This window comes from Cydia fagiglandana, chromosome 3, assembly GCF_963556715.1.
Source record: "Cydia fagiglandana chromosome 3, ilCydFagi1.1, whole genome shotgun sequence".
NCBI classification, from domain to species: Eukaryota; Metazoa; Arthropoda; class Insecta; order Lepidoptera; family Tortricidae; genus Cydia; species Cydia fagiglandana.
Genome location: NC_085934.1, coordinates 11,410,380 through 11,425,463, shown reverse-complemented (window position 1 = coordinate 11,425,463; position 15,084 = coordinate 11,410,380). Strand labels below are relative to the sequence as shown.

The 15,084-nt window shown below is 37.8% G+C and overlaps 1 protein-coding gene across 9 annotated transcripts in view; it reads right to left on the bottom strand.

Moving 5' to 3' along the window:
* LOC134680072 (potassium voltage-gated channel subfamily KQT member 4) overlaps positions 1 to 15,084 on the bottom strand; it is a 70,839-nt gene that overhangs the window by 41,933 nt on the left and 13,822 nt on the right. For all 9 annotated transcript variants that reach the window (XM_063539088.1, XM_063539085.1, XM_063539084.1 and 6 more), the window contains one exon: positions 4,909 to 5,084. In XM_063539088.1, coding sequence (XP_063395158.1) covers positions 4,909 to 5,084 — 176 coding nt within the window. The remainder of the gene's footprint in view (positions 1 to 4,908; positions 5,085 to 15,084) is intronic.

Here is a 15,084-nt window from a genome sequence, read left to right as displayed (position 1 = left end):
TTGACGTTAATTGAGTCGTGTGCAAATTTAGCCGTAACGGTTCTTTGATGTGCAAACGATTGTTTTGAGAGGCGCGGGTTGCTTGCGTCCCTCCCGCATCACTTTCAAGCTCACAAGCGTAATTTCTGTTGTTAGAATAGCTACAAAGCGTCTTCTCATATATCTAAAGCTAGCGGCGTTGTATGAGTAAGTATGTAGTAGGTATATTATACAGTATATAATAACCTAACTTGCGCTGGTTTCACTACAGTATAATAATAGAAGGTTGTTAAACTTGTTAACCAAAGGAAGATGGAAGAAATATAGGTAGCTATTTCATTTTATATAAAATATTATACTACTCCTTGTGCTTTACTCCTTACATTTTTTTTACTGAAATCTTTCTATTGATCGGTAATTATATTATTAAACCTCAGACCACAAATGTCTTTTGATTGCAAATAATCTGCTATCTTTGCTACTCGCAAATATTAGTAAAAAGATCTAAGTATGACGTTTCCATACGGATCGAACCCTCCTACACTTTCGTTAGGTTAGGGCTGATGCTCTGTACCTATAATAGAAAAGTATAATCCATTATGTGTCTCATCGGGTAACAAACGTGAAAAAGTGAATGTTGCAAATGCAAATCTCAAATATTAGTAGGTAGATAATATTGCTATCCCTTGATTTCGGTTCGTCTAATTCCGTTTTATCGGGCGATAAGGTAACGAATTGTTGACACTGATACTCTGCGCCTCCCAAAGCTCTGTGATATCGGGGAAATTGATAGCCTAATCCCGCCCGATGCGGATCTTCATACAAAATTACTTTGATTTCCGCGTCACTGATTATTCACATTTTTTGTGAACAACAATGACAACCAATGAAATTGGTACGCGATGAATTGGGTAAGTATTTGGCGAATTTGTTAGAAGATCGCTGGAATTTACTTATCAGAATGATTTATATTTAATTGAAAAATACAGCAACTCTATACCTATGTATAATTCGCTCAAGTGCCCGTTACCTACCTAACTACTTTAGTATGAATATAAAAAAAAATGTAATATGTCGTGTACGTAAGTCTACGAATGTGTCCATTACGTAGAAATGTACTACCTATCAGTGGCGGCGCGTCCAACATATCCATAGGCAAGCCGGGGCTAATTTGACTTACATATTTCCTTTACAACTCTGTTCAAATGTCCGAAAACAGGCAAGCCGTTGGGAATCGGCTTTTATGGACGTGCCGCCACTGCTACCTATGTCAGCAAAATTCCAATTCAAGATAAAGGCCTGTGCACATGTGCGTGCCGACCACAGCATACGCGAGTTAAAATAGTATTGTTATAGCACTTATAGCGTTATGAGCACCCAACCGCAGGGGTGTGTTTTGGGTGAAACTCCCAAATGTCCCTCGACGGGGAGGTTGTAGTAGTAGAAACTGAGAAATAGTTGACAAAACTTATAATTTTATTTGTAGGAATTTAAGTGTAGACGTTTTAAGTCTCCGTTAAGTTCATTTTGTGTAAATAAAATAAAAAATACTAAGTATAACTTGACTTATCGCTAAAATAAAAATAAAATAATAATACTAAGAAATAGTTCCAAAGATTATAAAAAAATTACCTAGGTACATCTCTGGCGTCAAAATATCCTATGTTTATACCCTACCCTTTTTAACCGACTTCCAAATCTCAAAGAAGGAGGTTATCAATTCGGTTGTATGTTTTTTTTTATTTTTTTTATTTTTATTTTTTATTTTTTTTTATGTTTGTTACTCCATATCTCCGTCATTACTAGGTCGATTTTGAAAATTCTTTTTTTGATTGAATGTATATGCATACAGATTGGTCCCGTTTTTGTCAAAACCCAGTTCTGATGATGGGATCCATGAGGAATCGAGGGAACTCCTCAAATCTTAAAGGCATACATATAGTGATTTTTGGGTTTTTATCAACAAATCAAGCATATACATCCAAAAAAGTGACATTTGATGAAGTGGAACTGCTGATGATGATCAGAACGGAACTCTTTAACGACGCATAGTTCACGGTTGGCGATTTGTCCTCTTCGTTATGTTTGTTAAGCAAGTTAAGTTTTTAAGCCACATTTTTGTCAAGCTCGAGTTCTGATGATGGAATCCATGAGGAATCAAGGGAACTCCTCAAATCTTAAAGGCATGCGTATAGAGATTTTTGTATTTACATCAGAAAATCAAGCATTTTCATTAAAAACTGTTGCATTTGATGAAGTGGAACTGCTGATGATGATCAGAACAGAACTCTTCAACGACGCATAGTTCACGGTTGGCGATTTGTCCTCGTCGTTATGTTTGTTAAGCAAGTTAAGTTTTTAAGCCACATTTTTGTCAAGCTCGAGTTCTGATGATGGGATCCATGAGGAATCAAGGGAACTCCTCAAATTTTAAAGGCATGCGTATAGAGATTTTTGTATTTACATTAGAAAATCAAGCATTTTCATTAAAAACTGTTGCATTTGATGAAGTGGAACTGCTGATGATGATCAGAACAGAACTCTTAAACGACGCATAGTTCACGTTTGGCGATTTTTCCTTTTCGTTATGTTCGTTGAGCAAGTTAAGTTTTTAAGCCACATTTTTGTCAAGCTCGAGTTCTGATGATGGGATCCATAAGGAATCGAGGGAACTCCTCAAATATTAAAGGCATACGTATAGATTTTTTTGTATTTTCATCATAAAATCAAGCATTTACATTAAAAACTGTCGCATTTGATGAAGTGGAACTGCTGATGATGACCAGAACAGAACTCTTCAATGACGCATGGTACACGTTTGATGATTACGAATTTCGATTTTGACTTGGACTGGGACCCGGACTCGGACTCATACCCGGATCCGGTTCGGACCCGGATCCGGTTTGGACCCGGACCTGGACTCGGACCCGGATTCGGACTCGGACTCGGAACCGGACTCGGACCCGGACTCGGACCCGGTCTCGGACCCGGACATGGACCCGGTCTCGGACCCGGACTCGGACCCGGACCCGGACTCGGACCCGGACTCGGACCCGGACTCGGACCCGGACTCGGACCCGGACCTTGATCCAGAAAACCACTATGATACCTTAACTAAATAAACAACTATGATTACCTACCATAAAATTAATGTAGGTATAAAGTACGATGATGCCAATCTTACTAGCCCCTCCCGCTTAAACCCCCGTACACCGCACGGCATGCGCCATTAAGTGGGTTAGGTTAGGTTTGAACTGCGATCCTCACAGAACCGAACAAGGATTAGGTTAGGTTAGAACTGCGAGCCTTACAGAAACGAAATGCTACTTGAAAAGTGGGTTTGATTAGGTTCGAACTGCGATCCGCACAGAACCGAACTGCTATCTGAGGAGTGGGTTAGGTTAGGCTAGAACTACGACCCTCATGGCTCCTCTTCACGATGGGCCAACGCCGGCCACTCCAAGGGACGCATTTATGCGTTAGAGGGAGCAAGTGATATTGCTATCTCATTCTACCGCATGGCTGCGTCCCTTGGAGTGGACGGCGTTGGCCCATCCTGTAGAGGAGCCATTATACAGAAGCGAAATGCTAGTAGAAAAGTGGGTGGTTTTACCTCCTGTTCTACATAGTGTACCATCTACAGTAATCTTTCATCGGCCCCCATGGAAGTCGGTTTTTTTTTCTTAAAAATTATATTAGGGTTACGTAGTCAACTAGGAACCCTTATAATTTAACCATGTCCGTCTGTCCGTCAGCCCTCGGCTTTGCTCCGTGATTGTTAGTGATGGTAGAAAGCTGCAGCCGCACATAAACCGACCTAGTTTGAATCAGGGCTGCCAGTACATAAATCTTGATTATACGATCCTGTGCCCGCAATTATACGAAATTCGATTGCATTATATGAGTACAAAAAAAAACTATTATTTTAAATCGATTTTTTAATAACTGGTGAATTTCGGTTTTCACGGTAAGCCCCCAAATTGCGGGGATCTTTCTCTTTTACTCCAATGACAGCGTAATAAGAGTGACAGAGAAAGATGCCCGCAATTTGCGAACTTGGATTTTCGCGGTTATAGCCCACGTTAGTCTACTAGTTAGTCTACCGCGAACCACGTTCAACGTGTTGCCTCCCTGTCACACTTACGTACGTATTTACAAGTGCGACAGAGAGGCAAGACGTCGAACGTGGTTCGCGGTAGGCCCTCTGATTGGCACACTGTTTTTTGAAGCATTGACAGTAGTAGTTTGACATCGGTGTTTTTTTCGTATCCAATTATACCGATTGACCAACTATACGACATGTATACGAAAATAATTTCATTATACGAATTTCGTAGCCTATTATACGATCTGGCAGCCCTGGTTTGAATGCCGATTGTCAACTTACCTACATACGTTTTTGATAGTAACTGTTATAACTATGCACTGTTCGTTTAACTTGAAAATGTATTCAGTTTATAATGTTTCCAAGTTTCCATGTAATTGAATTTTTAATTCTTATGAGTATAAAGAATCTTTAACCGTATATATAAATCATGCATGGCGTAAGAACGGTAAAATATAAAGTACAAAAAATGTTGTACACTAGGTACAGTCAGCAGCAGAAGTTGCTAAGCGGGCGAAGTGTTCTAAATTATCTTGACATGCTCTTATTCTCTTAACAATAAAGTCGCGTCAAGATCATTTTGAACACCTGGCCCGCTTAGCAACTTCTGCTGCTGACTGTACACTGCCATACAAATTGGATTTAAAAAAAAAACATTTGCTTTAACCCAAGTCTCAGGTCTTTCAAAATAAATAAGGTTCTTCAGCAACCACTTTCTGATAAATTGAATATTTGGATTGGTCAATCTAATTCCAGATCCCACTTGAAGTTAGAATTAGAAAAAACGCTGCAACCAATATGCATAGCGATAATATGAATGAAACCTGTCGATGTGCGTAGACGACGGAGCCTAGCAGCTTCCAGGTGCCGCCGCGCCGGTCCATGCGCACCATGCGCAGGATCTGGAAGAAGCGCAGCCCGCGCAGCGCCGACGCCGCGAACACCTGCCCCGACGAGCCCATGCCCAGCACCACCAGCGACGCCAGGATCGTCGTAACATCTGTCACAATGCAAACTGGTGTTTAACAGTAGTAACCAAAAAGGAAAACATTGTTTGTTATTTTTATACTGAAGTATGTAAGGTAAACGGTGCTCGACGCGGTCCCAGTACATGTCATCTTGAAACTTAAGTCATTGTCAATAGAGGTGACAGCAATCTATTGATCATTAACATGTCGAGCACGTTTACCTTAATATAATATTGTAACATAATAATTATGAAATCTCCTGGACTACAACAAACTTAATGCGACAGTCCCGTTTACTGAGCAAAAATGTAGTAAAGTCGTGAAATTTTAACGACGTAATAATTATGTATATCAATTTTAGAGCAAGCCAACGAGCCCAAAATTGATCCACTTGCAGCGTAGAGAGTGTTTCGAAAAATAGGAATCTTGAGCGTTGCAAGGGTTTCAAGGCACGAGGGTGAAACAAGTTTGCTACCGAGCGAAACCAACATTTTAAACACGAAACATAACAATGCATAATGTACACGGTGTTTCCTATTAATATTAAGTAACTTTCTCAAAGAAACCGGTATTCTAATTAACTCCATTTTGGAGATTGGTAATTAATGTTTTATTCAGGCCCCTACGAGCGTGTACACTTACTTTAGGGCCTGTTTACATATTGATTAGTATTTTATGAGTTTATACATTTGCTACTAAACGCAAGTAGGTACTATTTCGGACTATCGAAATTCGAAATGGCATTGATATGTCATAGTTTTCAATTGTTTGGTGGAAATAAATATAAATATTTAAATATAATAACTAGTAACATTTCGAGGCTTATACTCGAACTCTTAAGACGCTCGTGGCTTAACGCCTCAATGGCGGCAACGACGATTTCTTACATCCATACGCGTAAAATAAATCAATATAATAAATAAATATAGTCGAGTCTTCAAGACTTACGAGTCTACCATACCACGGAGTGTAAAAAAATGGTTATCTGTAAAGTCGGTATACGGACGATAATTTTGCGTGATAACACTGATAACGTCATAAGAAAACGTGGCCGTAACGTTACCATGGAGATCAGTCCACAACGTTACCACGGAGATCTGTCCACATCGTGACACTTTTTCGCGCATGCTACCGGTGTTCATCGATTTATAAGACCTTGTCACGTCAAAAAAAAATACCGGGTATAAAAATCAACAAAGTTGGGAAATTACAGTGAAACTGAAACTACAAGGGGAAGCAAATGCGATCGAACTGTGTACATCAGTACAATATTAAGTTCGTTTTATCACTCAAATAACATTTCAGTAAGTACCTGCTTCAAATTTGCTTCGTTTTACTGAAATGTACCGAAAATACTACCAATTTAATTACACATCATGCGTTATCTTTCTATCACAATCATGAAAATATTAATTAACTAAGATAATATAATATTGCGTCAATATTTTATTACAAAAGGCGTTTTCATCTGATTTTATGCTACCTACTGAATTCAAAGGAGAGGGGAACTGCTGCGCTGTATTATTGTCATGTTACTGTTATTATAATTAGCAGTATCCGTCGTAGGTATATGTACGACGGATATCTACGTCTGGGAGGACATCATCATCATCAATTAGCAGTTATTTGTGTAGGGCCACGGTCGTCGGTGCGAAGAAACAGAGCCCTTTTTGGATACATTTGTCGCCGTTTCTCAAGACCCCTTTTTTACTATAGATAAGTACGAAAGCTAAGACTCGACGTCTTTATCCACTTGTTTAAGGTAGAGTGTACTTTCATAACATAACATACCTGTTATCTACTTAAAAATAAGTCCGTTTTAAAATGTAAAAACTGTGATTTGCAAAGTATTTGTTATTTTTAGATCTTACTTAGTAATCAATATGACACAATGAAGGTCCAAGAGATAGACCTCTAGGTAGATAATTAGGTATAGTTAGTAGATACAGCATTAAATTATAATTATTTTGGTACGTCGTAAATGTATGTTTAGTTTTTTCCTCAGTTCGGTAGATACTAAACTTAAAATCCAAAATAGGTCAATACAATACATCGCCAGCATTATTTTTGATTAAACAAATGTTCCGTGGCGTATTGCTATTCGTAAAACAAAAGGTCAAAACGTTCCCCATTTCCGTTCATGCCTTTTGTTTGTGCCGTCTAACTTCAAACGAATACCAAGATGCTCCGTGTACCTACTTCGGCATCTATCTGTTAGTGATGATCCTATGTTTTGCTTCAATGTTGTGCATTCTATAAGTGTTCATGGTGGAGCTTGTAAGCTGATTACTGTAAGATTCTGCAGATTGACGAATAAATAGGTATTATGACGTGGATTTAACACACGCACTAAAGCAGCAGAAACTTTCTGGTTTGCGAAAGGACAAGATAAAGGTATGTAATCAACTACTCTGTAGATAATAGCTGTTTAACTTGCCAGTTTTACCTGTTACACGCGACACAATGTGTGGTCCGTAAAATAGATTGACATGGCAGTCGGTTTTCCTTTCAGTATATTCCGAAGGCTACCTGCCTGCGGTTCTTATAACATGCTTCCTCGCTTTTTCAAATCGATTCGCTGACAAGATACCTTTCGAATTGAAAAAGATTGATCAGTTGCAATTTATATCAACGAGTGATAACATCTCTGCTTGCGTGAGGGGTTCGTAGAGGAAATACGAGAAAAGTTATTTATGAGAGTGCCGCAAGTATTATAAAAGCTAATTTGTCTGAAATACGACTTGGTTTTGAGGCTCCTAATATTACTAATAATTTTGTTATCGTTATAATCAAAATAATAGGAAATCCCTACCTATGCCAACACAACATAGAGAGAAGTATTCTCAACATCATAAGATAAAGAAAGCCAAAAATAAAAATAAGCACTATAAGAAAAAACACATAATTAATGGATGTATCCTATGTATCAAATAACCTTAAATGGAAATGGACAGGACACATATTGAGAGAACCAGGACAACAATGGACAACAATTGTTAGAACCCGGTACATATATACCTCGAAGATGGGAAAAGGAAAAGAGGCAGACCTTGCCGCAGATGGGAAGTTGACAAAATAGCTATCGCTGGACCTGGGCCTATGCCGACCGATGTCAATTGTCAACACAGACCACCTCAACTACTAGACGGAGCACACAAGTCAATCGAGGTCACCACACAAATATGCTTCACCGTACAAATTTAGTATGGGAGCGCGACCGCTTATTTCAGTTGCGCCCACAATTAGGACCACAACTCGAGTATTTTGAAAATATCTATAATTATTTAGCTTTAGGGGTGTTCTTGGGTTATTATGGTATAAAATTGTGTATAATACAACTCTATTGAGCTGCTAGATTCGTAGCAATAAATGGCTATTTTATTTTATTTATTTCTTTAATAAATCATTTAGCGGATAGCAGATTATGATATGAGCCAATTCACTTGATTTAAGGTCAGTTAATTAGCTCTCAAACAGTGAACACTATAGGTACTTTACTATTTGTTACTAGGTATATTTATAATTTTGAGTCATGTTGTTTATATTTATTATTTAGGTATGTTCAAAACATAATTTTACTTAACATACTCAAGTGCGTATAAGGTAGATATACCTATCTACCGTTACATATCCTGTTAAAATCATAATCATAACCCTTTCACTAGTTCGGTAGAAATATATTATAGTTTCAGTGTCAGGTACCTAATACTTCACATTCTTTATTTATTTATTGTACGGATAAGGAGGCGTATTTTGATTGTAATAACAGGATTTATCTGGATTTTGCAATTAAGAATTTGATTTATAGTTCGCTTTTTAGCATTGGAAAGAACTTGCAAGAAGGTAAGCGATCTTGACATGTCTTTTAATTGAAAAACGCTTTTTTAAATCAGTAACGATTACTTATGAAAGCAGAAGAATATAAATAATCGTATTACATTCATAATTGATACACATTTGCCGTGACTTATTTTTAAAACGTGTTTTTCACTTAAAAGACATTTCAAGATTGTTTACCTTTTTTCTAATGCTAAAAAAACGAACTATAGACCTCCTGTTAGTTTCAAAACCTACGTTTTAATGATATAATAATGTAAACTGTCATTCTATGAAACTTGCTAACTATGTAAACAAACCGCCATATTGAAATTGTCTCTGATAGTCATGCTTGTTATGAAAAAAAAGCTGCACTTTAGGAGGAAAACAAGCCGCTTTGCACGATGATAGTAGAGGCCCATTTAAACATTTTTTTTCGAAGAACCCGTCATTTCGTCCTTTAGGAGCCGAGGTGGAGCGAGGTCCCTTAAAAACAGAAAAAAAAATCTAAAAGTGTCACGGATCATCCGATTTCGCTAAATTTGGTGTCGATTGTAAGAAAATGACTTGCTTCATCGTAAAAAAAATTAAAACCAATTATGTCAATACAAAAATAATGTAAAAAAAAATTAAAACCTATTTTTTCCATTTACACTTTATTTTTGCAAATAGTGTGTTCCATATAGGAAAAAGTCTACAAAAAAGCACTAAATTATAAAATTAAACATATATATTATCGTATACTGAAAACCACATCAAAATCGGCTAAGCAGTTTAAGAGATCCATGTTTCAGAACTTGGCCTAGTTTTGTTTATTTATTTTATAGACCAAGAAGCACGTAAATCATAGTAAATTTTAAGTATCTTGTGGGTATTTACTTTATCTATTTTAAAAATATGTGTATATATTCACAAAAAAACCGGCCAAGTGCGAGTCGGACGAAAGGTTCCGTACCATTACGCAAAAAACGGCAAAAAAAATGCGTTTGTTGTATGGGAGCCCCACTTAAATATTTATTTTATTCTTTTTTTAGTATTTATTATTATAGCGGCAACAGAAATACATCATCTGTGAAAATTTCAACTGCCTAGCTATCACGGTTCGTGAAATACAGCCTGGTGTTTACCAGTTCTGTTCGTTTGGATAGACGGACGTACAGACGGACAGCGGAGTTTTAGTAATAGGTCCCGTTTTTACCCTTTGGCTACGGAATCCTGAAAAGGTCTATTCGCCGTCATTCGTACTTGGCTCACATGGTACGCTGCATGCAAGGTATGTCTGTGAAGTGCAGCTTGAGTTGAGGGAAGGTTAGTTACAAGTTTGTTCTTTACTGTAAAAAACCGTTCAGTGCTCTGCATATACGTCATACAATTTAATGAAATGGTTTGGTTGGAACAAAAAAGCTTATAAAGGCAGGTACTTCAGGATGCTACTGGACGCTGGACATCCGACAGGCGTGTTGGAGTATCAGGGCCTAAATATACAACTGCTTCCGTGAGCGCGAAAACACAGCCTCATTTGGGATGCGACGTGTGTAAGCACACTTGCCCTTGTGTGAGGACACCTCAGGCCACAGGGCGCGTCGGAGCAGCCGCCGAAAACGCAGCAAAACTTAAACGAGCGAAATATTCAAATTTGGAGCCTGCCTACGAATTTGTACATACGAGTAGGTACCAGTAGCCGCAGAGACAAGCGGTTCTTAGTGTGCTGAGGCAAAAAAACTATCAATAAGTTAGGATAATGATGCCTACGTGAAAAAAGGGGTGACCCCAGGGTCGGCGCATATTTAGTCACACAGCGAAGCAACGCGAGCAGTGTTATAGGCAGGCAGAGTTCATCGGAACCATCTACCGCAAAGATACTGCAAGTTACCGGCCCTAATTCTGCATCCAAAAAGGAGTCAAACAGGATGATCGACCCACTATCTCCAAAGCTGTTTACCTCTCGCCTGCAAGAAATCGTCCAGAAACTGATGGCTAAATGGTAAATAATGGGCATTGACGTCGGCGAAATAAGGTTGATATTGACAAACCTGCGTTTTTCCGACGACATAGTCTTCTTTTCCCCCACTGCACCTCATTTAGAGAAAATGTTAGAAGGCCTTAGACCAGCCAAGTCTTGAAGTCGGATTCGAAATGAACAGGACAAAAACCCAGTTAATGGTCAATGGCGTGAAACGTTGGGTCACGGTAGATGGGCAGGATATACAATTTCGTTGACGAATACTCCTGCTTGGGCGAGATAACATCCTTCGATAATAAGCAGTCCAAGGAAATCGATCGATGCATCGAAAAAGCCTGGAAGAGTTTTTGGTCCACGAAGGGCCATCTTCCACTGGCATCAAAACTCAAACACATCAACATGTGTATCCTTGCTTATCCTAACAACCTATAGTGCATAAACTTGGTTATTAACAGAAGCAAAAGTCTCGACTAAGGAATATGACAGTACTATCGCCTAGTAAATAAAACTTAGCCAAATTCTAAAACTTGAATCTCATAAACGGCTTAACCGATTTTGATGCGGTTTTCAATATACGATAAGAAATATATTTGATTTTATCATTTAGTGCTTTTTTGTAGACTTTTTTCTATATGGAACACACTATTTGCAAAAATAAAGTGTAAAATGAAAAAATAGGTTTTCAATTTTTTTTACATTATCTTTGTACTGACATATTTTATTTTAATTTTTTTTTACGATGAAGCAAGTCATTTTCTTACAATCGACACCAAATTTAGCGAAATCGGATGATCCGTGACACTTTTAGATTTTTTTTTTCTGTTTTTAAGGGACCTCGTTCCACCTCGGCTCCTAAAGGACGAAATGACGGGTTCTTCGAAAAAAAATGTTTAAATGGGCCTCTACTATCATCGTGCAAAGCGGCTTGCTTTCCTCCCAAAGTGCAGCTTTCGGGCAAAAAAGCTTCATAACCAGTAAGACTATGAATGATGAATTTACTAGTCACTTTTGTTTATATAGTTAGCAAGTTCCATAGAATGATACTTTAATTTTGTTATCGTACGCAAATTGGAATCGGCCTTAACCTAAAACAACCCTTTGACAAGGGTCGAATCAGGGCGGAAATGGGAAATTATAAGGTGCAAAGTTATCAGCTAAACATGCTAATTGAAATAAATAATTCCTGCCACTTTACTGCCAGCCTAGGTATTCCGAATGTGAATCAGAGCTTAGGCATGGATATTGCAGCTATTAGAGTAGCGTACTGTCAACATGTATTTAAAAAGATGTTACTTGCTTTAAATTAAATAACTGTCTCAACAAGGATAATGTTGTACCAACTTAATCATTATGTTTGGCCAGGTTTTATTTCCCAAGTGGGTTGTAGAGGCGAGCCAACTGTTACATTCTCGGGTCAGACAAAAGTAAGTAAGAACTGATAATAATAGAGAATAAGATGGATGGTCTTGTTCACCACGCCAACAACGAACTATTTCGACTCGATGAGTTATGGGCTGTTGTAGAATCAATAAAGGAATAAAATGCCCACAACTGCACGTTGTAACAGCTACTGTCTGGTATGGCCTTAAGAAAATCACATTAATCGATTTCTGTATATCGATTCGACACCGCTGTCCGTTTATTACCAACGGCATTTATGACGGAACGTCGTCAAGTTTTCGATACATGTAGATTGTAGATCTATTGTGCTCGTTAAGTTACAGTTTCACAAATATTGATTTGCAAATTACCCTCGCGTCTGGGTGACGGAGAGGTTAATTAACACTAGTGTCATTCTCAATACAATCTACCCGTTCAAACAGACGCTTTTGTTATAGGTATACCTTTACTGGAATACCTGATATTTGATATCGTTTATTAGGTCAAGTATACACGCAAACACAATTACGTGCGCTATTACTATTAATAATAATAACGCTTCACATATTTCAAGCCCTTTGAACTTTGCGTTTTACTAATCAAGTATAAAAACAATAGCGCCGTGAACATTCACTGCCTTTGTTTTACTATTAAATTATCTGCATGAGAAAATACGATTTAAATAATTTTTATTACGTACCAATATTTTTCTGTTTGATGGGATAATATCGACTGTACCTGCCTAGCAAGATTTTGTAACTACTTTAGTTAAACTTTGCTATCGCTATCCTTGTTTACAGGTTTACTCGTTTTTACGCATTGGAAATGGATCAACTAGGAACCCTTTTAGTTTCGCCATGTCCGTCTGTCTATCCATCTGAGGCTTTGCTCCATGATCGTAAATGCTAGGGAACAGTAATTTTGACATAAGTCGACAAAGTAGTGGAATAAGTAATTGGGGGATGTTATTTTCGCTTTAACCCTATGATGTGGGGTGTCGTTCGTGTCGGTTAAAACGGAAAGAGTTTCTAACTTTAACTTATTTACGGTTATAATTCTCTTTCTCTCTCTTTGTAAACATTTTACCAAATAAAGCAAAATCAACACTACATATAAGAATAGTCCAGCAGAGTGGATTAAATAGTGTGTTAAAATCACGCTCAGACAAATTGTTACTTCCGACTCAGCTGAATTGTATTAGGTACGAATAAAATATTCAATGATGCCCCTGCCAAGATTAGAACCCATAGCTCGGCATCGGTAGGAGGTCCATTGAGCTACAAATTTTGCATTGCTGTTACGAATTTATAGAGGTCCGAAGTGCGCGAACCTTACGTAACTTAATAAGGTGAAGTCCCTCATCAATTGGTAACGCGGTTTCCTCTAGCCAGTTCAGAATAAGCAATGTAATTTTCTGTGTAGAAATTTAAATAATCGTAGGAGGCGTTTAAATAATTCGAGTGGAGTTGTTTGCACGTTGGTCGTCGTCGTGCGGTAATGTTTGCCGGTGCGAAGGCTGGTCTCGCGCGGGCCGGCTCCCCCGAGAGCGCCGCGGCCGCACGAACTAGCGCCAGGGGAGACCGTCCGAAAATGTGAAGGTCGCGGCAGATTGCTCGCACCTGAAGGCTGAAATAGGGTCACTTCGCCACGGTTTATAGACGGGGCGTGACTTTTACTTGGAAATGTTGAGGATGACTGTATACCTATGTAACACGATATTTTTATGAACTGTTTTCTTTATGATATTTGTTTGCATTCCGACCCAATTACTCGTTGAGCTTGTTATTTTCCTGTTTGTGGAAAGTTGCTTATATATATATTTACGAATTCGATTCGATGAAATGTATTTTCAATACAGAAAATTCAAAATTTCTTTAAAAATGTTGTTTGCTTTGATGCCGTAAGCTAAGTAATAACATCTGCAGTCTTTGAACAACGCAATTTTGCTTTCGGAGAATCTTAGTTATTTCGATGGATTTTGCTATATGAGCGAGATAGTATGTATCTCAAAAACTGTTTTTGTTTTATAATAGTTTTTTTAGCTCTTTTCTTTATTTACGATGTGATCAACCTGAACGGGTAAATTTTTCTGTCGGTTTTTGTATGAAAATTTGGGTCTTCGGTGGTTTTGTAGGTATAGCTGCTGTGGGCCATCTATTTAGATTTATATTTTCTGACGTGTACGTGCGCCTACATGTAGGATTTTTATTATGTACTTGACTCATTTGAATAATTAAGGTACAGACAATCTGCTCAAATGCGATTCTTTTGTATTTTTTTTATCATTGAGCACATAACTGCGATTTTCGTTTAAGCGTTGCTGTCGAAATAAGTCCTTCTTGAAAAGCAAGGTTAATTACAAATAACCTACTTACTACAATAAAAAAAGTTGCACGAAAAGTGGACTTCATTATATGACAATGCGCGAAGCTAGTACAACTTTGTTATCGACTGAGGGCACACTGAAAATTGCATTTTTAGCATGAAAAAAATGTCGTGCTAACAATATAAAAACAGTCGACATACAATTTTCGAACTGCGTTCTTAAAATACCTACACATCACAGACCAATAAAAATAATTCATTTTTAATAAAACAAATCCTTTCGTGGGGACAGCACGGTAATAATGTTATGAACAGACATCGTAAAATTTTATAGCATTTTTGGTGCAGCGGAGTGGTGTTAACGGAATTGATATAGATATTTCCAACTGAGATGGTAAATTAAGGTTATAATTAACGTATTTAACGGTAATTAATCATTAGGGTTGAAATTGTTTATACCATATCCGTTAACACCAGTCCGCTGCACCGAAAATGCTATAAAATTTTACGATGTCTGTTATATATGTCTGATTATGAAACAGCTATAG